The sequence below is a fragment of the Drosophila takahashii genome, chromosome 3R (assembly GCF_030179915.1).
Source record: "Drosophila takahashii strain IR98-3 E-12201 chromosome 3R, DtakHiC1v2, whole genome shotgun sequence".
NCBI classification, from domain to species: domain Eukaryota; kingdom Metazoa; phylum Arthropoda; class Insecta; order Diptera; family Drosophilidae; genus Drosophila; species Drosophila takahashii.
Window position 1 is genome coordinate 8,035,625 of NC_091681.1, and position 22,811 is coordinate 8,058,435.

General features: G+C 39.1%; 2 protein-coding genes across 7 annotated transcripts; both read right to left on the reverse strand.

Moving 5' to 3' along the window:
• Positions 1-1,694: 1,694 nt before the first annotated feature.
• On the reverse strand, positions 1,695-19,287 carry Osi17 (DUF1676 domain-containing protein Osi17). Of its 6 annotated transcripts, none has more exons than XM_070216814.1 (11): positions 19,269-19,287; positions 13,729-15,359; positions 11,899-12,135; positions 11,512-11,768; positions 9,506-9,562; positions 8,779-8,963; positions 8,275-8,634; positions 7,187-7,370; positions 5,081-5,191; positions 4,826-5,004; positions 1,695-2,314 (listed from the first exon to the last, which is right to left on the reverse strand). In XM_070216814.1, exons 2-11 carry the CDS (start codon positions 14,399-14,401, stop codon positions 2,173-2,175), a joined length of 2,385 nt encoding a protein of 794 aa, XP_070072915.1. In that variant the 5' UTR covers positions 14,402-15,359; positions 19,269-19,287; the 3' UTR covers positions 1,695-2,172. The 6 variants fall into 6 exon arrangements, with proteins under 6 accessions (XP_070072915.1, XP_070072916.1, XP_070072917.1 ...); XM_070216815.1 differs by having other exon boundaries at positions 11,899-12,132; positions 19,269-19,286; XM_070216816.1 differs by lacking the exon at positions 8,275-8,634.
• A 730-nt stretch (positions 19,288-20,017) lies between these two features.
• On the reverse strand, positions 20,018-21,542 carry LOC108056516 (uncharacterized). The gene is made up of 3 exons (XM_044394776.2): positions 21,524-21,542; positions 20,882-21,471; positions 20,018-20,305 (listed from the first exon to the last, which is right to left on the reverse strand). The coding sequence occupies exons 1-3, from the start codon at positions 21,540-21,542 to the stop codon at positions 20,114-20,116; spliced, it is 801 nt and encodes a 266-aa protein (XP_044250711.1). The 3' UTR covers positions 20,018-20,113.
• Between the last annotated feature and the right edge of the window lie 1,269 nt (positions 21,543-22,811).

Genomic DNA, 22,811 nt, shown 5'->3' on the forward strand with positions numbered 1-22,811 from the left:
ACTTCGCTTTTAAGGGTTCTTACGTGTGTAAATAGAAATTTGAAACAATTTTGAATTAAATTAATCTGTATTATAAATTTTAAATCGCATCTATACTTTGAATTTTCCTAATGTTTCCTTTAAGAAATTCAACACAATGTTTTAAAAACAATTCTTTTGCTTTTTATCAAATGTCTAATAGATTACTTTATATTCAGTTTCGAGTAAGTAAATACATACATTCGTATATGGGCCGGTTTTTTACAAGCCAAACGGATTTCGCCAAATTTTTTTTTTCAATTTTAATTTGTTTTTTTTTTATATACTTTTCGGTAAAAATGATTTAACACTTGTATCAGGATATCGCCGAACGAAAACAATAGTTTAGTGTATGTCAAAAAACGTCAAATTTTGAAAACTTGCAATTAGTAGTAGTTAGTAATTTGATGGACTTCGTACCTTTTGTGTTAAATCCTCTAAAACTCCTTCTTTCAAAATAATTTTTTTAAATCTCTAATTTTAAAATTTTTTGAAAATAAAAACACAACAATTATGATACAGATGTTTACTTATTTGGAGAACAGTACATATGGGCGGTTATTTTTCAAAGCCAACACTTTTTCTTGGGTCACATTTTTGATTTGCCTGAAACTTTTTTGACGTGTACTATTCGGAAAATAATAAATAAATAATTTTTTTTAGTTTGCCAAAAAACGTAATTTTTTAAAAAGTACCCTCTCATTGAAAATCTGTATTTTCGGTTATAGTAATCCAATCTTTTGCATTAATTTCTCTTTCTCTTTTTAAAAGTAAAAACCAAATTAAGATTTAAAAAAATTTCAGATTTTCAATGAGAGGGTACTTTTTTCAAAATTAATGTTTTTTGGCAAACTAAAAAAAATTAAAAAAAAAAATTTGTTTCGGCCATATTCTGATACACGTGTTTACTTATTTTCCGAATAGTACAAGTACAACAAGAGAGAACGCTATAGTCGGGTGCCCCGACTATCAGGTACCCGTTACTCAGCTAAAGGGAGTGCGAAGGAGATGGAGATAAAAACTTTGATCCGCCGTAACTTTTTAACGAATGGTCCGATTTAAAAAATGTCCTCTACATTTCGATAGGTATTGATAAACACAATAAAACTGCATTTTTACTTTTCCAAAATATTGAAATTTTTAAAATCGTATATAAGCGATTGTGGGCGTTAGAGGGGTGTGGCACCCTTTTGAAACAAACTTGCGCTGCGTAGGAACTCCTAGAATCTGCATGCAAAATGTCAATCTTCTAGCTTTTATAGTTTCCGAGATCTCAGCGTTCATACGGACAGACGGACAGACAGACAGACAGACAGACAGACAGACAGACGGACAGACGGACAGACGGACATGGCTAGATCGACTCGGCTAGTGATCCTGATCAAGAATATATATACTTTATGGGGTCGGAAACGCTTCCTTCTACCTGTTACATACTTTTGCACGAATCTAATATACCCTTTTACTCTACGAGTAACGGGTATAAAAAGTTTCAGGCAAATCAAAAAAGTGATCCAAGAAAACAATTTTTCCTCCCTGAATTTTCGCGCAATTCTTAAAATTGTAAAAGAATTTTGACCTCGAGTAGACCTCGAGTTGTCTTCAATTTTCTTTTTGCTGCAACCTGTGACCCCAATGTTAAAATTATACACATTTAACACAATTTCAATTTATTTTCCATTTTAAGTGCTGACGACAATAACTCCTCTAATAACAATTTGCATATTGACTAATTGAATTTTCAGCCGCATCCGTCTGACCGGCAATTAATAAATATTCTGATTTCATTATTTCGTATTTTTAGTAAATTATCAGTGAATTATTTGTGTGCCATTCACGTGTGTGTGTGGGAAATTTAAAAAGTGTACTGACCGCAGCCGATTTAGATGAATAATTTGAAGGCAAACTTGAACAAAATCAGAATGAGTATTAATGCAGCGGTTGAGTCACAGACATAGGCATTAAATTGCATTAGGTAGGCGAACCATTAGACTACAATAAATAAATAAATAAATACGAGTTTAACAAATAAATTACGCTTAATCTAGATCAATTATCCTATTTACAGTTCGGTTTTTAACAAGGAAAAGTTGACTTCAAAGTTGCTCGTACTCGTTTATCGTCTCACTCTCTCGAAGACTTGGGACCTGCGACTCACTTGGCCGGCATGTTGCACTGTGGGTACAGGATTTGGCAGTCCTTTTGATCCTGGCCATCTCGGGCAGCCTGAATAAGTCGGTAAAAGCGACGCACTGCCTCATTCGCATGCGTTACGGGCTCCAGTTCGCTGGTATCGCTGAAACAGACACAAAATGGGGAACTTTAGCAAAAGAAAAATTTTCGCGTATTTAATTAAATGGTATTTATTATATGATGCTATAGCAGATGCTCTACTTCTTTGTTAGTTTTATACACTCGAAAGCAACGTTTTTGTATGTGGTTTAAACTTTTAAAATTAAATTTAAAACTTTTTAAGCTCGCATTTCTTTTTTAAATTATCTTTTTTCCAAACATACATTCTAATTAACTTTGAATTTAAGTACTCTAGAGGTTTTTTCCTTGATATTGTATACATTAGTTACAAATTAATAGTATAAATTTTATTCCAACAAAAATCTTTGTGATTTTGTAACAGATTTTCAGAAAATAGGGCCGATGTTTCTTTTGAGTGTTCTTAGTTAGTTAGTCCTAGCTGCAGGCCAAAGCCTATGAATGCCTTTTTGTTGGGTGCCAGGAAGTCGGCTAATTAACTTTGCCACTTCGTCCCATCGCAGTAAAGTTTTCATGAAAGCAGGTCGAATCGCTTCTGCGTACTTTTGGGCTTACCAACACGCGCCTTTTGTGTGCCAGACGTCCATGTTTCTCCCAAAAACACCTACATCCCATGCTCCATCCTTGTGCCCAGCTATTCAAGCTTAAACTGAAGGCGTCTGGGGCAATTGATTCAGTGGGCGGGGTGTTGCTAATGGATTTCATGTGACTAGTCAGTCGTGCTGGGAGGTGGTGGCCGGAAAATCGCACCCACATAAGACAAGGCCAAACTGATTTCCTATGCTCTTTGCCCGCCAAGGGTGTATGGAGAGACGTGACCTTATGCAAGGATATGTTGTCTGACTTTTAATGTTCACCAGTATTTTTTATCTTCCCCTTTTTTTCACGTAATTAAATTGCTAAATACAATAAATCTTGAATTTACTACAGTCAAACTTCTTTTGCTTGTTCTGACCCAAGTCAAGATCCTTGGGTAGCAAATAAATAAAAACTTTATGATCCAAGGATAAACTTAATTTTCAAACGGTAGTGTGATTCCTTAAAAACCCATTCTGATTTGATTAAATATATTTTCATTAATTATCTCCAAAAATAGTAAATCTTTTAATTTATTTGTTAGGGCCAGAATTTTCGATAACATTTTAAGAAATAAGGCCAATTAAAATTTTACATCCAATGCCATGGGCTGACAATTCAAAGTTGTATTTACAATTTTGATCCCTTCCGATAGAAATGAAAATTCCTGAAACACTTCAGCATGCTTTTTCATTAATTATGATTGTTTTCATTACAGATGCGCATGACTGCAGACCGTTGGCGCTTTAAACAAACGTTGCCTTTCATTAGGCCAATTTATTTTAATTAATTTTCAACTACGATGGCCGAAAACCTGAGCTCCAACCATTGTCAATGGCGTCCCGATAAAACAATTAAGCACACTTTGGGCCACTCAATTAATGACTTGTCATGGGCACGCCAACTCATAAATCATACGACATAAGGGACTAGGTCTAGATGACTTCTCCTGGGACACGAGCCTGTCACTCACAATTTTGTCAAGGCAGTTATCTCTGGTCTAACAATTTTGCACTCATTGTTGTCAGCGTGAAAAAGTCCGTAGGCATGGCCCAAAAGATAATGAGCCATAAGAAATATGATGAATACAAAATGCGAGTTTATCTGGTCTGCGACATGCTCGAGTGCCTCCCGAGTGACCGATGTGGGTGGAACCACCTCCACCTCCCCCTCCTTCGATTATGATGATGATGATGGCACGCGGCTTATGGCAGGGAGTTCCACTTGGCTGCCCATGTGCAGTGTGCAGTTCAATTAGAAGATGCAGCGCGACAGCCACGAACTTGTGACGACAAACTGCACTCCGACAGCCCCAAGTTCCACTTTCTTTTCACGCTCTTGCCTATTAATTGAAAGGCAATGATGGGGGACCAAACTGGAGGTGGGCCATTAAAGCCTTACCCGCAGCGAACACGCATCGGACTGAGCTGGCTGCGAGCTGAATTTTAGTTTTGACTGCCTGACATCACAATTTGCAATGCCCTGGGGAGCAATTAGAGCACAGAATGACACATTTTATGGCAAATGACACGTCTGAGTTCACGGCGCACAACCAAAAAGCCAGCCTGTCCATGCATTTATGGCCAAATAGATAAAATAGTACGATTGGAAAACTGAAGATATACCATAACTAACTCGCACTAAAATAAATTTGCATAATTTAAGCTTCACGAAGAAAACTTTCTTGTCTGTGAATGTAAAATTATTTAATTATCTATCTAAAAAAGTATTGTTCGTGCTGTCGAAGTTTTCACCTTTTGTAAAATAATTATTATACATATACTTGAAACGTTAAAGAATCGTACAAAATCCTTATTTTATGTTTGTCAATTTGGATGGTATGAAATTGAATGCTTTATAAAGAGCATAAAAAAATATTGGAAACGCATAATTAATAATCAATTTGGTTCCACCGATTCCCACTGAACTCCCATAATGTTAATGCCAAGTTCTAACTTACCGACTTAGCTCCGCGGAAATGAAATTGCTGTGCGGACTGTAGGTGGCCGGATCCTTGTACATGCTGCATACGATGCGCTCCTTGCACAGGTCGTTCTTCACGCCCAGCTGCTCGACGATTTTGTCGATTTTCAGCAGAATGGGACTGTAGAACGGATCGTAGTTGAGCGGATACAGCGGCTGAAAACGCACAAAAAGCGCACAAGTTATTCATCATGAAAGCAGATTTGAGCGGCGGATGTCAGCAATTGCAGACCTGTCCGTCCTGTACAAATGGCTGGTGCTCCAGTATCTTCTGCTGCTGCTGGATGAGGCGCTGCTCGGCCTGAATGCGGATGGCCTCCTTCAGCTGGGCGGCTAATTCGGGCTGGGTGAAATAGAAAATGTGGAGAGGATTCTGTCAGACATGCACTCGGAAAATCGATCTTGCACAGAGAAAAAAAATACCAAAAATAATCATCCATCGGGTATTTTTTCATATCAATTTCAGCCCATCTGTTTTCATATCAAAATGATATTTCCGAACATATGATTTTGTACCATATTGATATGAAATCATACCATTTTGTTATGGAAAAATTGATATGAAACAATATCAGTTCCATTTTCTCTGTGGGTTTACGATGTTCATAGTTCTTCGCTAAAGCCAAAAATATAATTAAGAAAGGGATATTAAAGATACCTCGAAATATTCACTTTAACAAATGGAATTCAATAGAAGAAGATAAATAAATCGAACATTATTAACTATTTTAAAGGTTTATTTTAAATTAACTGAAATGGGAGGATTTTAGCGAACTCAAGGTCATAGTTGGGTAAAAATACCACAACAATTTTTAGCATTTCAACACACGTGCACTCACTGGTGAACCTCGGAATTTCCTGGGTTTGCAATTTGCAAATTAAGAAAGTTATAAATAACAAAGTAAAAATTAAAACTGTTTGATTAAATTCAATCCTTTACAGAATCTAAAAACTCTGTACTCTTATGATATATTGTATATTCTTAATTTGTATTTATTACTCACTGTCAGTAAAATCTATACTGCAACTTAAATTATTTTTTCTTTGGAAATGATGTTCAAATTGGAAAATGAAAATGACACACAGATACGTGTCCAAGTACATAACGTCATATAAACAATATGCAGGAAGCTACTGCAAATACCACTTTGTGTGAAAAGGGTAGAGTTTGCGTGAGCTACTAACCTTCTGCCGTGGACAGCTCATCCAAGTCCAACTAAACTCGCTGGCACACTTTCTCGACAGGCCAGGAGTTCCCATCATATTCGGGCTTTGGCTTTGGCAAGGTGTGCTCATTTAATTAAGGTGAACAGCGGGGTATTTTGCAAGCCTACAAACGTTGCTGTCGGACGGGCAGTGCAATGGCAAAGTGCATTTTAATTATGGCTTAGTTGACAAGCCAAGAGCTTAAAGGCCCACATGCGGCCGGCGGCTCTGCCCACTTGAAAGTGAAAACTGTCATTGAGTGTCAGTCAGTCAGTTGGTTGGCTGGTCTGGCCAAACTGTTTGCAGAGCCATTCACCTTGCAGGGCCTACAGTTTGCACCACTCGAATGGTGTCGCTGGGCAAAAAGAGAAAAGAATTCACCTGCCATGCGGACAAGACAATTTGCACTTTTGTGGAAAGTGTCAATAAATGCAGTCATGTGCCAGACGATTGTTTGCCAGTGAAACTGCGGCAGCCTGATTGATTGTGTTGTTGTCCAGCTGTGCAAATGTGCAATCTGCAAATAGAAGCTTCTAATGACGGAAGGAGACCAGGAGGTGGTGCAGGAACTGCTCGGAAAAGTGCTGGCTGAAAAAGCCACAGTGCCTTTTCGCCCAGACGGCAATGGATATTAAATTCTTCCTTGAAAGTTTCCTGAGGACAATGCTATAATAAAATGATAACAAAATATAAATAATTATTTAGCTATAATTTAAAATGTTATGGCTACCTTTCCCATTATACATATATTTAGTTGGATCTTTTAAAATCCATTTTTCCAAGAAATCATTGTAAACGCTGTTATTTCTATAACTAATGGTCTGAATTCTCTAGTCTTTTTAGTGAATACGAATAGTTCAAAAGTGAAAAAAAATTTAACATCCCATTTTTTGATTTTAACAAATTTTCCCAAGTGTGTTTTTCCCTTGAAATCATCGCGAAGTCTGCTTCACACGGAAAATGGCGCAACTCTTGCTACCCATAACCACACGTGGGCTAACTGATTTCACAGACTCCCTATTTTTTTTTTTATGTACATTGCTGCGATTACAATAAATGCACATTTGCGTTTTCCGTTTGGCTGGTGGAAATGTATACAGCCATACGTAATGGGCTGTAATGTGATACGCACCGAAAGTTGTGGCTCCTGCACAGCCTGATTTTGCTGCTGCTGCTGCTGATTATTGCGCGCCGGATCATACTGCGCGGCAATTTGTGCTGCTGCCGTGAGTCCGGGCCCACTCTGCGGCGGATGGTTTCCCTGTCCCTGTCCCGGAACGAACACCGGATGGTGCTGCGTGTGTGCCGGCCTTGAGCTGTAAAAATCAGGGAAAATTAGGTGCCGATGGCAGGTGTGAGTGGGTGGGTGGGTCAACTTGGGTTGGCACAATAGTTTTATTGGAGCGGTGAATCAAATTTCCTTTTCGCTGCTCTTTTTAATTGGCAACAATTACCGCCCAACAGTGAGTGTTGTTTGGCTTTCATTAAAGAATTTTAATTACATTTGGATAAGCAGGAAGCATATGGAGTGGTGGGAAAACAAACAGATAGCGATTCCATTCGATTCGAATGTGTCGTTAATAATAAGCACAAGCCACCAGAGTGTAGAGCCATAGATGTGGAACAATATATCCTTAATAGGCTTAATAATATTTTTAAAAATTGTCTTAAATTAATTTAAAACTCTAAATACGGTTTTAATGTTACTAAAAGGTAACAAATGAAATATCATTAAATAGGTTCGATAACCCTTCTTTCAGTGCAGAGTCTGCACTGCAGACATTGAATGAAAAAAGCATTTAACAAGAGGAAACGCTAAAGTGTAATAGAGATGGAGACACGCATGCAGTAAAGCTACTGCTTGCACTGCTTGAATTTCATTATTTGCTCATAACTATTTAATGAATGGTCCGATTTAAAAAGCTTGCTCTACATTTCGATAGGTATTAATAAGAACATCCACATTGTATTTATACTTTTTCAAAAACTTTAAAGATGTAGGCGCCAGACGCACGACAAATTCTTTTCGAGTAACGGGTATAAAAATAAAGTCACCAGAAGGTATGAGGAGTGGCTTCGGGGCTAGTAGGAGTTAGTAGCTTATATAACGACCTAATTTATGAACGTGCGGCTGTGTTTTTCAGTGGCGGTGCAAGTGGGTTTTCATGTGCGTGGGTGTACTTGTTTGTTGGTTTTCGGGCGCCCTTGAGTGGCATGTACCTTTGTTTGTCCTGACTTTGAAATGGGTTTAAACTGTGACTAGAGGCTTGTAATTTCTGAGCACTTAATTGCTGTTGCAGCTGAAGCTTGAGCTGATGCTGCTGCTGCTGCTGGTGCGACTGCGATTGTTGTTTGGTCTGGGTGGGTGGCCTCGCCTGCTGGGTGACAGGCCAACGTTGATGTTGCTGCTGGCCCAGATGCTGCTGTTGTGTCTGATGTGCCTGTGTCTGATGTTGCTGTTGTGCCTGTGTGGTGCCCAGGCCCCAAGCATGCAGGACCCCGGCGTCATTCGCCGGGTGGGGCTTAAAGTAATGCGCATTCTCCTCTATTTGTGCAACGCGATTTATATCGCCTATGTATCTATGGTAGGGTGATTCAAGTCGGTTGTTGTGTGTGAGTGTGGCGTGTGAGTGTGGTTTAGAGACAAGACAGAGACACAGACAGTTACAGATGCGGATACGAATACGGAAAGCGTGGGGTGTTGTCTAGAAAAGCGGAACTTACTCAGATCCCAAGCCCGGCCCGCTGTTTTCCCAAGCGCCCTCGAAGTGCTCGTACCCGGGGCCGTAGCTCTCGTGCACCGGGGCTCCGTGGAGATAGGCGGACGGATGACCTTTCGGCGGGTGGGTGTAGATGATCTCAGGACCCGGACCAGAGTGGTGCTCTCCGCTGTGCCATGGAGGAACCACCTGTGAATCAAGGAGGTGACAATTTAATTAAAACTACACAGAGAGAATTCTGACGTTCTCATCTGAGTTGAAAATGTTCTTAAAAATAGAAAGGCCTTTTTCAAGTTCAAAATGTTCTAAATGTGCTTGAATTAAGTTGAATTGGTTCCTAAAATCTAGTTGAGCTTAAAATGTTCTTGAAATAAGAACGAATCGTTATTATTTTAGCACATGTTTCTTAAATAAAATCGATTTTGTTCTCAAAAACCACAATATCTCAAAATGTTCTTAGTTTGAGAACGAAAGGGACTAAAGAAAGAACCAAAATTAAGTTGCATTTCAACTTGAAATGATTTAAAACTCTATTCTCTAATATTTTTTGGATTTCCTAGAACGCGTTAGGATGTTTTCGTTTGACACCTAGAACGCACTGGACCATTTTACTTTGCTCCAATACGACTTTACCATTAGATTTGCCCTTTTCGTCTTATATATAATTCCCAAAAGGTTCTAGCCCATGATGAACCAAGCCTTCATCTCGAAATGAGAACATTTGTGCTTACCCGGTTTTTAAGAACGAATGTTTTTGATTTGAGTGCAATGTTCTTGGTTTTTTTTCTCTGTGTAGTACAAATAAAATGATAAAAGATGTCAGAATATATAGTTTACTCAAGAATCAATCAATTACAATTTTTCAAATTTTCAAAGAACTAACAACCAGTTTTAATAGTAATTTTAAAATTGAAAGGATGCAGACTGCACTACTCTTTATTAAAAGGGTTGCCATGGCAGGCAGTGAGCGCAAATGAAAAATGGTAAGGAAGCGTCGAGGATGTAAGGCTTCGGCTTGACATTTAATAAACTCGGCAGCAAAACTTTATACACTGCTCTGGAGGGCTTCTTTTTCGAGTGCTCTCATCGCGACATCTTGACGGCTATTTATAGCCAATGTTTGAACCTACCGAATAATACGCATTACACTGCTCGACTTTGTTTGGTGGCTGGGCTTGCCAGTTCAATGACTGCCAGAAAGCCGTAAATAACGAGTAAGATGCGGAGATATGGGACTGTGTCATTGCCTGGCAGTTCGACTCGGAGTTCAAGCCCTGCCTATTATTTGTGCTTTTTATTGTGCGGCAAATTCGAATCATATTTCATGCTGTGCGGCCCAAAAACTTTTCCTAGCAAAGAGGTGGCAAACGCTCACGAACAGATGACATGGTAAGTGGGTGTTTCTTGGTCCTCATGGCTGGAAAGTCTTTCACTCTGTCATTTCATTTAATTTACACTGAGTGCGAAAGCAGCCAGGGATGGCGAGGATGCGTTAATAGACTGCAAGTTGTCTAGGAAATATGCACATATCATTGGCCACCCGGGTGTAAAGTCACACATGGAATTCACACAAACTACTCCCCTATCGATATTCCATTTTTTAGTGCCGCCAATGCTTTCCTCTTTCAGCAGTTAAATTATTCAACTATTCCGTTGAAGAAAAAAGCTAAACGCAAGTGTTCCCCACGGGTTCCCGCTTTCTCCAGTCGACTGGAGTTGTTAGAGTTGGCCTAAACCCCAATAAACGACATGTTTAAAGGATTATAATTGCTAAAGTGGCCGTTTTATTAAATCAATTCTAGGGGAAATCCTACTTGAGCGAAGATTGTCGTATGCAAACATGGAAACCCGGATTATCCCAATGGCTCAGGCCCTGGTCTCAGTTCAATAGCATTCCCTGCGAGCATAAACATCTCATAAATACGAGTATCTACGCGTGTGCACTCTTTCGTGGGAAAATGGGGTGGTAACAGCCATAGTCAGGTCTAATCCCCACCAACGGGCCCAATTGAAAGACGGGATTTCATTTGACGATATGTCAAGCTGGGTGCTGTCTGCGTCAGCGTGAGCTTGTTTCGAGGGCACGTGCTATGCCAACTTGAAGCCGGGAATCTTCAATGGAAATACTTTTCAACTGCCGGCGGAGAACGCCTCTAGACTTTTCTAATTGAATTTCGGCAGCGCGAGCTCGCCCATGAACAAAAGAGACTTCCGACCGGCAGACTTATAGACAAACTGAATCACATCCAGATTGCTAATGAAATTTCTCCAAAAATACGCCAAAAGCATGAAATGTATAATCGGCCTAACCCAAACCAGTTAGAGACGTTTGCTGGTATCGAAGAAATTTCTTTCAGCCGAATGTCATATCTCAGTGTCGTCAAAACCTTTTTTTTTTGTTCGCTTCTAAAAACTAAACAAAACCATTGAACATTAAAATATATCTGACTTAAATATGGTTCTCATTCATATCTCTATTCAATTAATTTACTCCTAACCCAATTGCATGGTTTACTCTGAAACATTTATTTTGTTCAAATAATAACCACTGTAAATGTAAATAAATTCAAAACGGCCATGACACGAATTTAGCCAATCCATATGAGTGCGAAAAAATTAAACTTTGTAAATTTATCTACGATAAAATCACCTATTCTCTTTGATTGCATCGATAAACTTTCTAGAAATCACTACGGATAAGATGCAATTTGTGCAATATCATCCCATACGCTCTTACCGTGTGATGATGATCGATGAGGTGATGGTGGTGGTGGTATTTGGCGGGTGCGTGATAGGATTGCTGGTAGTGCGAACAGAGCTTGAAGAGATGCGACAGCGCCGGGAACAGGAAGAGCAGGAACTTGAGAAGTAGTTTCTTGGCAGCCCCGACTCCGATGACGATTGGCAGCAGCCAGAACAACTTGATCTTGATGATCTTTATGATCAGCAGCAGCGCCAGGAATGACAGCACCAGTTTGCTGCGTAGAAATTTTTCTGGACAAACGAAAGTAGCAATCGAATCAGACTTTTGGATGCAGTTGCTGGCGCAGATTGGCCAGAGAGTGAAAGCGGTTTCTGCATCTGCATCTGCGTGATGGGGAAACAAATTGCGAGTATTACTTACGTATCTTCTTCTGGATTATCGCCCCAGCCAGTCGGGCCTTGACTACCTGTTTGGGAATCAGCTCCAGCTTGGCGATGATTCCGTTGCCTTCGATGGCCCGCGGCGAGATGCGAAATGTGGCTCCGTTGAACATAACCTCGGGCAGATCCACCTCCAGATCGTGGGTCATCGCGAACTTAATACTCTTGCCATATAGAGCGCTGGTCACTTCCTCTATCGGGGTTTCCGCACTGGCTGCTTGGGAATTGCAGAAGTCGAGAGAGAGAAACACCCATGAGTGACGCTTTTGGGTTAATGAAAGTTGTGCGGAAAGCGAGTTAAAGCACTCAGAATAGGATGCTGCGTGTTCTTGCGCAACTGCGTGTAAATATACACATCCTAAAGTTCGCTCTGAGTTTATAAATAATTTCCCATTTATAAGCGAGAGGGGAAGTTGTGCCCTTCCTGTTTCTTCGTTGGTTTAAAGGACTGAATACATTTTCACAGCCTTTAAGGCCAGAGCAAGGAAGACGTTTGTTTTGTAATGTTATTAAGCAATTTTAATTTCACACAACCTTCCACATGCATCATAGGGCTCTAGCATTTATTGTAAATATTATGAATTAAAAATTAAATATTAATAATAGTAATTATTTTGCCATTCCTAAATTGATAAACATATTTATTTATTTTTTATACTCTTATCCCATAAATATAATTAGAAATCCCAATTTTATTTTGTCACTTCAAAAAATGCATTGCAGTATAGTAATCAGCTGGCCGATTTTTCGTTTCGTTGTTAAAACTCAATGGGGTTTTTTACTGTCAATACTTTCTTTTAAGGTTTACCATGATTGTCTTGCATTGTGCGCTCGCTTGAAATGTTACTTAAGGGGAAAATATTTAAGCATAACTTTTTCTAGCAAACACATCTAGCTAATTTCGCAAATTCTCAGCGATTGCCAGACGCTTACATAATTCTTGACCGAGTCGATGGCTGTTAATGGGCGATTGTTAAAGTGTTGACCATGCTGTCAGCCAAAGAAAATAACTGATGTCTGGTAAAAACCGCATAATTGAGCGCAGTCAAAGCGCCGTGACTCACATAAACGAGAGATCGCTGCCGCAGCAGATATTTTACTGCTCTCTGGCGTAGCTAAAATACGTTAAAAATCAAATCAAAACTCGGCAAGTGAAAGTTACTGGAAGTGGCAGCGGCATTTTTTTGTGAACGTGCTCGGGTATAGGTAAACAAAACGAAGAAAAGAATCGATGTGAAAACTGATCGCGCACAAAACATCGAGCTCACATAAGGGCTCTTACATAAGGCGATGTTAGCTAAACGCTTAATTGCGGAAAAAACAAATTTTGAAGTCAAGAATTGGTTGTTTGCTAACTTCGCTACAATTATAGCTGCCAATAACAAAAAATTGCCTAAAATTTAATTATTAATTTAATTTTATTTAATGAATTAATTTTAGATATATTAAAAAAGAATACATTTCAATTGACTGGCGTATAAGTTAAATTTAAATCTAATTATGGCGGCTTTCTTATTATTTTGATATTATTTTTTTAATCGTTCCTATGGCAGCTATAAAGTATAGTCGTCCAATTTGTTTTAAATGCCTCTGCGGGAAGTAACAATGTTTAGAGATACTTGTCATTCCACTCCCACAAAAGATTAAGTGGAATCATTCTTCAATAATCCTATAATTTTTTAACAAACAAAGAAAATCGAAATGTCTATGTGATTTTTTTGTATCTACTGACCTAGCAACATTTTATTAATAATGTTCTTGAAACACATCAAAAAACTTCTACAGAGATTATAGAAAATTTCCAACTCACCGCCACGTGCCTCCGAGTGTTCCTCCTTCTCCTTCTCCACTTGGTAGTTCACTTGGTTCTTAAAGAACTTGAGCCTGTTAGTCACATTGACATCCTGCACATCCAGAGCGCCATCCAGGTAGCTAAAGACGTTCTTCTGGAAGCAGGAGACGTCCGGCTGCAAATAGCAGTCCCGTACGAGGCCGTCCCAAAGCTCGTTTCCACTGGTGAATCGCCTGGCTAAGCGAAGGAGCAGGGAATCACCGGGGGCCGCTCCATTCATCTGCTTCCTGACCGGAATATCGGTGGCATTCACCACGGGCTGCCACTCTTCTTCCGGCGGCAGTTCCGTCGTCGACAACTCCGCTGGGGATTCCGTCTGCGACTCGGTGCCCGCCCCCTGCTCTTCGACAGCCTCTGTTTCCATTTCCAGGTGGCTCATCGGAGTGGTGGAGAGGTGGCGTCCAAGACGACCATTCCGAGCCGTTCCATCCGCCTTGGCGGCCGAGTTTATTAGGCAGATCAAGAGGAGGAAAATCAGGTGGCCACTCTTTGGCCTGGCCATGCTCACTGGGTGGCAGTCGCTGCGATTTGGAGTGCGACTGCAGGTGCGATTTCTACTCGAGGATGTCCACTGCCGCTGGCTCTCACCTGAGCCCCAATTATGGGGCAAATGACTGTGTGTGTTGGGCATTTTCTGCGTTTTTGTTTTCAGTTTCGTTTTCGGCTTCGGTTTCTCTCAGCTAGTTAGCACTGCTGACGGCCGATTCACACCTTGAACCTGCAATTGCAATGGCAATTGCACCTTGGCCCTGCAATTTAACTGTAGCCCAGCTGTTTATTTAGCTGATCTCGCCGGGACTACGTGTTCAGAAACGGGAACTCTGGCTTTTGGCGGACACAATGGCCGGCTCTATTGGCGAAATCGTTAGCCAATTGACAATTCAATTTATGAGGCACTTGGCTTAGCACGCAAACACAATTTCATTGATTGTCGGTCGATTTTTTGTGGCAGCTCGGTTCTTTTTGTTGGTTTTAATGTACTTTCTTCGTGGTGTTTGTTTTGGGCTCGTTTGTTTGGAATTTCGCTGCCGCATTTAGCGCGTTTTCTATTTGCTTTAGTCGGTTATCTAGCTACCTGCAATTACTTCATCGCGTCACACCTACGGCCTAACGGTTTCGTATCTGAAGGCGAGTAACTTGTAACTTGTATCTCGCGGACATGCAAATCACCTGCTGTCGCGTTTCGCGTGCGCATGCGTGCGCGTCTGGTTAACAACTGAGCGTGTTATGGCCCAAACAGTTGGCCAAGATCATGGCCAGGCCTAAAGCAGACCGGTCGCTCTCTCGCGTTTCCAGCGTTTCGTTAAGTTGTCGTTGACTTTTTGTACTGCAATACTAGTTGTATCTTGTATCTGGTATCGGGTATCTCCTGCATTTACACGTACCTTAACTGTAGTTTTCTGCCGCGGCTGAAAGTTGTTTGGTCTACGCTCGTTTCTCTATGTTTGTTTATACATTTTCCAGTTAGTTGAGATTGTTCCAGTGCAGTTTGTCTGCTGGCTTGACGTTAATTTTCCTTGTAGTTTTTGCGCCGCTCTTCCTTAGTCGGCGCTTTTCACGGCCATTTGGTGTCCAATGAACGGGTTTTCCTACAACGACAAAGTACATATATAAAGCGATTTTTATTATGTTTTGATGGCGCCAATATTGTTACTCAGTGCTTGCTTTTTCCGGCAACTCAAATTCGAGATAAATCAGAAATTGGGTCAAGAGTAGGTGGCTCTCTTGTAATGCGACAAAAAGATACAAATTTCTTTTTAACATAAATTAATAATATTCTGTGGTTCTCATAAGCTTCAAATGGGATTAAAACATTTGGCTATTATTTATATGACCTACGATAAAGAGCTAATAAATTAAGAAAATCTATGAACACTTTTTGATTTGTGATCTATATTTTTCAATCTGACATACAAATATGGTATAAATTTGTATACTTTATATATAAACATTTGTCTAAAACATTTAGAAGTAAAACCAAACATGGTTTTTGTAAAAAATCAAGTCGCTCGATAAGTTTATCCAAAAATGAGCACCTTTTGTATAACAGTTTATTTTAAATTAAAAATTTTAATTTTATTTTTAGGGATAAATGGGTTACCAATTGACCTATAATAACGAATTTTCTAAAAAATAATTCTCGTCGCCGTTTATCTTTTATTCACAACGATTGGATTGAGAACAAAATTGAAAAGCCGTTCCTGGGCACAAAAGAAAGCAATCTAGCTGTCAAATAAAATCGCCATTAACTGAACCACTTCCGATGAGCAACAAAAGATGTGTGGTGGCATACATATGACGTATGCTATTCATCTTTTGTTGTTCGGCGGCCATTGAAAGTGCTTCAGGTAATATTCCATCTTTGATCAAGATATTAATCTCGGTGCTTGCACTTTGACCCTATTATTGCTCCTTTATTCTGACTCTGAACTTAATTGGCACAAGTCTGAGACCTCTGTGGCATTCTAATTAGCTGAAAATTGTCGCTGATTCGGGCCTAGACAAGAGGCATTCCATTCCACAAACTGTTTTAGCCGTTTATAATCATGTTTCCAATGCAATCAATTAGGCCGCATTACGCGCACAGCTGCATACTGGAGTGTTACTTACGAGTATTTTTTTTAACGAGCTGCGACTTAGTTGCTCTCTGCAAACGTACGTATGCGTAATGTGCATAAACGACATATGTTTCATGTAAGCGTCGCGTTGTTATGGCTTTTCATATTAAAGGCATTCTATTAAAGTGCCATGGCGGCTTATGTCATGCCGAAAGAAATAGCCATAAAGCTGCGAGTACACAATTGCTATAAAAATAATGACCAGCTAAATCAAGTTTAGGGAGTCGCCAGCAGCAGAACTCGCTCCCCACCCAAAAAAGCAAATGATGTAAGTTCTTCGCGGGTTCAAGTCGAGTCGAAGACCCAGCTCCAACCGTTAGGTGGCTTTAAGGGTTAGTAGCTAAGAAACATGGAACTTAGACTTTAAACAGAGAACCGAATAAACGATGTTAAAAAAAACACTTTCAAAGTTTGATATTTTTTGCGGCTTTGGAACACTTCATTTAGAAAATTAACTGCTAGAGTTTAAAAAACAAATGAATTATTTAGTTTGAAGTTATATTTTGGCTGTTTTCCATTTCCCAAATTCTAGAAGTGTTTTGGAAATGTTTTTATGGTAATGCCTACACAGAAAAAAAATGGACTAAAGATCAGAATGATTTGTGCAGGTTAATTTAATATTTTTTAAATATCAAGTTAATCTTATCATTTTGAAATGAATAAAGATTATGTTTATCTTATTTAACAATATTTGTTCAAAAAATTCTATATTTGGTATTTTTATACCCTTGCAGAGGGTATTATAATTTCACTCAGATGTTTGCAACGCAGTGAAGGAGACGTTTCCGACCACATAAAGTATATATATTCTTGATCAGCACCAATAGCCGAGTCTATCTAGCCATGTCCGTCTGTCCGTTTCTATGCGAACTCGTCTCTCAGTTTTAAAGCTATCGCGAGGACACTTTACCGAAAGTCTTCTTTCTATTGCAGGTAGTACATATGTCGGAGCGAGCCGGATCGGACCACTATATCTTAAGGCTCCCATAGGAATATTCAAACAAATATAAGAAAATTCATTGTAACTTTGTAGAAAGTAGTCGTTTTGATTTTTGATAACTTAAAAACAAAATTTAAATGGGCACGCTGAATCTGGAATCCCTGGAACTGCACCGAGTGAGCATTAAACTATAGGTATTTACTTTATCTGCAAGGGTATATAAGCTTCGGCTGGCCGAAGCTAGCTTCCTTTCTTGTTAAAAAGTATTTTTATGACTTTTCTGACATGATAAAATATTAATTTTATATTTTTGAATCATAAATTTGACATTATTCATATGGCTTTTTATTAATATAAAATAAGGTAAAAATTACCCTATTTCTATAGGTTTTTTTACGCAAATTTGAAAACGCAAACTAAAAATATTTGTATAGTAGCTTACAGTGTCTCGTTAAATTAAAATAAGAATATAATTGGGCTGTGTTTCATACTTATAATAAGGTTATATTGAAACGCCTTTTAGAGACAATCTTCTTATAAAAGAATAACCAAATTTTGTTACTATCAGAAGTGAAATAACTTTGTTGTTTACTCTTGAGCTGTTGAAAGTTATTTTCAGACTTATGCAAGACTTGAGGTTCATTTGTTTTCGACAACTGTTCTGTTGTTGGCTTTCACTCGAGTGCTTTCTGCTCTTTTAATAATGATTCAATTACATCTATCTTAATGGCACTTGAAAATGGCCAGCTCTCGACTGGCAGGCAGATTACGTTTTCGGAAGGTAACAAGCTTTCCCTGCATGTTGTTTTTGCCGCTGTCAGTCGCAGCATTTCCGTGAGATTTTATTGCATTTTTATGTGACAATTTCTCGGGCAAGCACACGCATCCGAACATCGCAAATGCTTGACTCGACAAGCGGTTATGTAAAGCTTTAAGTATTTGCATTTCATTAAATTGTATCAATGCTCGGCCAGACTTTCGGTTTCAGTCGAACGCATAGTGAACGTATCTAATAGATTACTAATTTCACTTTATGCGTGCTTGTAACTTAGTTCGCCAAGTGTGGTGTGATTTGTGTTAGCGTGCAAATATTTTAAAGAGTTTTTTAACTCTTTCTATATTTCTTTGGTTGCGTTTTAGTGAAATCTATAGCCGAACGAAAAGCAAACTCACTTTCGTTGCGGTTAACCAACTTGACTCACTAATGGCTTATTAAGTCCAAATAGTTCGGATTCAACGTACTTTTTATGATCCATCTGCCGGGGAGCGCAGCAAATTGACTGTGATTATTGGCAGGGGGACAATAAAAAATCAAATAAAAATAACTCGAGCTCGGAATAAATTCATTCTGCCACCGCATTTCTCCGCTTATATTGCTGCGGTTTATCGCCTGCAAATTATGCTGAAAGGTTTCAGTTTCAATTAAATGTGATTATTTGGAGTGAACCACAATTCGAGCTCGGCCCAATACATTTGTTTACTTTCTTCTGGCATGCTCTTAATGTGTGTATCACTGTAAATACTCCATTATTTTTGGTTTATTTTCGTTTCGAGAATCTACAAGCGGTGAACACGCAATCCGAAAGCACTAATTGGGGTTCTAATGTGTACTAGAGCGCGTTAAGATTCCCATCTCGCATGCGCTAATAACTCAAGGTAGGCGGGGAAGGTCTTTAAGAACTTTTCGAAGGCAGCTGGCAAAGCCATAAAACCGCAGGAAATTTCACTTTTACCCACTGGGTTAAATGCACATGGACATGCATCGCATTTCCCCGGCAAACAGGTTTCCATTTTTTCGGTTGATAAGTGCAACCGGCTTGCCAGCTGTTGGCTTTTGTTTTGCTGGTCACTCAGGCTACTTAAACTGGGTCAAATATTTGCATTCCAGTTCCAGTTCGATCGGAGTGGGTATATTTGGCTTCCTGCTGTTACCTACTCACTTGGAAAAAGATGATCTACCAGCAATTAACACGCGAAATCACGTCGACCATTGACTCACAATTCTTGGGCACAATTTGTTGTTGCTTGCCTTGGCGTGACGCCTAATTAGCAAGATATTTTTTATTTGTCCGCTGGTCACTTTCGCTCTCGGTTTTCACAAGAAGAAATTTGTTAGATTTGATTTCCAGAATCCGCCGTGTCTTTCACTTTTTACAGTTTTTACAGTTGCCAACAAAAACAAGCAGAGAGGCGCGATAAGCGTGGAAGGCCGGCGACCGTGGAAGACAAACTGAACGGAGGTGCCGCCACACAAAAGATGCGGCCAACTTTGGGTGTTGGTAGGTGAGTTTAGTCGTACAGATACGGATACATAGAAGATATATACGGATACTGACAGCAACACACACGAACAGTAAGAGAGATGGAGAGAAAATAAGCATTTCTGACTGCCTGAAAGTATGCGACAACTTTGACGGCTGATTGCAAAATGCCTTGCTTGAGACTCACAGTAAAATCTGCCTAGTCCACAAGAAACCTTGCCTCATTTCGAATAAATTACATACCAATTTATATTAATTTGGCAATCATTAAATGTAAGTTGTAGTTGTAATTTCTCTTTAATTGTCGAATAATTCTTTCACCTTTTACTAACAATTTAAATATTATTTCAAATAAAATACCTATATAAAATATATTAGGAACATATAAATTAATTTGTATTTTCCGTAATTTGTTGCTCTTTTTCTCCTATAATTTTACTGAATTTGTAATTTATCTCTGAAAGTGGTATACCTGTAGTTATGGGTCTGAGTCTTTATTTTCCTCTGTTCCTTTAATTATTCAATTAGCTTGCTGCTTCTGTTGTCTCATTGTCGACAATGGTTTCGATGGATTTTACTTCACTGCCACTGTGGCTACTGCTGCTCAATAGTAATCTTGTTGGCTCAGTAGGATTTGTTACTGAAGCTTTAGTTGTCGAGGTAGTTGTATTTGTCGTTGTTTTACGCCATTTTCCCCACCACTTTTTATACCCGTTACTCGTAGAGTAAAAGGGTATATTAGATTCGTGCAAAAGTATGTAACAGGTAGAAGGAAGCGTTTCCGACCCTATAAACTATATATTCTTGATCGGGATCACTAGCCGAGTCGATCTAGCCATGTCCGTCTGTCCGTCTGTCCGTCTGTCTGTCCGTCTGTCTGTCTGTCTGTCTGTCTGTCTGTCTGTCTGTCTGTCTGTCTGTCTGTCTGTCTGTATGAACGCTGAGATCTCGGAAACTATAAAAGCTAGAAGATTGACATTTTGCATGCAGATTCTAGGAGTTCCTACGCAGCGCAAGTTTGTTTCAAAAGGGTGCCACGCCCCCTCTAACGCCCACAATCGCTTATATACGATTTTAAAAATTTCAATATTTTGGAAAAGTAAAAATGCAGTTTTATTGTGTTTATCAATACCTATCGAAATGTAGAAGAAATTTTTTAAATCGGACCATTCGTTAAAAAGTTACGGCGGATCAAAGTTTTTCTCCATCTCTTTCGCACTCCCTTTAGGTGAGTAACGGGTATCTGATAGTCGGGGCACCCGACTATAGCGTTCTCTCTTGTTTTGGCTATTTTGGTTGGCTGGCCTCAACCGATTCTTGATAGGGCTCTGCCATTCAGATTCGTTGTCTTGTTGGAAAGAGCTTCTAAGTAGATTTTCAGACATCATCTCATTAAAGCCCACTGCAATTTGGTCCTCCACTTTGTCCTTGGATGGTCCTCTCATCGGAAGCATCTGTGGGTTGAGCATGAAAGGAATGGGATATGGGATATAGACCGGAAGGGGATAGAAAACAGGTTGAGTAGCCATTGTATCCATTGGTCCATGGGCACTTATTGGGGAACTCTCCCACATTCCCGGCATCAGCAATAAGTCTTGCAATGGAAGCTTCTGTTTTTGTCCATGGCTAAAAGTTGATTTCTTCTTCTGAGGAGGTTGTGTTTTTTTAGTTAGCTTCTTACTGGTAGCTGTTGTATCAGGCATAAGTGTGGTCTCAATTTCATGTTCCGATTCAATTGACTCTCCAAATGTTGGCTTAGCTATGGGATTTGTAAGCACAATCAGTGGAGTTTTCGGATCATCTCCGCTGGCTTTCAGCACTGCTAAGGGCTGCTCACTTAGTCCAAAAGTTTGATTTGTTAGGCTTAACAGAAGGGCGACTACTGCTAAATATTATAAAATTATATACACTTTGTAAGACATTTTTTTACGTACCACTATAAAGTATCTTCATGGCGATGTTAAGTAAACTAAACATCTTTCGACAGTTTTCGCTTTTTATATGTCTGGCTTGAGTTGGAAAGTGGGTCTTTGCTAATCAATTTTTAATAAATTTGCTAATTGACAAAATGTGCTTTTTAGAATATTTATTTTTTATGATCAATGCTTTCTACAGATGTTTTAAAAACTGGTGTGTGACGAGTGTAGAAAAATTGTAATATGTTATGTTATATATTTTTACCTTTACACCACTCCTAGGGCCTTCCGGACGCAGCAATAGTAATAACAAATTAACTAGTCTTAAGGAACACAAAAGACCCAATCGAAATGTTAATATAATGACTGATAAGATTGAGCTGTAGCAGTACGCTAGTCAAACAATAAAATCTAAAAAAAACATTTGGAACGACAAAAAATTCTCTTCCTTTGCGAGTTAAGTTTTAAAGCGGACGTCTACATCAATTAACTCCCATAGGAAACTCTCTCGGGGTTTTTTATGAAATTTACGCACTGTAAATGGTATCGGCACAAACCTTTACGAATCTTAGTTTAAACGAACGCCTCACTTTATTCACTACATCCTATAACTCTCAGGAAAAAACTCACTGTTTCTTTTTATTTGTCCCATTTTAATTTGAATACTTTGTAAGTCAAGCATTCGTTCATTTGTTGTTCTAACTTACTGGTATACATACATAGTTAAACAAGTTAAACAAATTTCTTAAATAAGTTCAGATAGGAAAAAAGAAAAAATAATGTTCAATTAACAACTCGGTGTTTTTTCTAAAAGCTGCATTAGCTAAAGCTATATTCTCATCGATTTGGTCACAAACATTTACGTTTAATCAACTACTTAAATGCTTAGCGGCCAAGCGAAATGAAAAAAAATGTAAACTAAAGAGCTGGGGAAAAAATGGCGAAGATGGTTTCGTACTAACTGAACTCTCCCACATTCCCGGTAATGACAGAAATTGAGATGGTAAATAACTTTGAGGTCCATAATTAAAGTAAAGGTCATGTATATTAGGTGGCTGAGTGGGATCGGTTTGCATACACCCAGAAAAAAAAAGACCTAAAATGTCAAAAAATGGCCTAGAATTTAGGTAAAATTGGCCTAAAACTGGAGCTAAGTCCTTGAATGGCCTAAAATGTAGGATTGTATGACCTAAAATGTTAGGCCATTAATGGCCTAAAATGGGGTAATTTTTGGCCTAGATTTTAGGTAATTGGCTGCCTTAAAATATGAGAAAACCCCTATCCAAAATTTTAGGCTTTCTTTGGC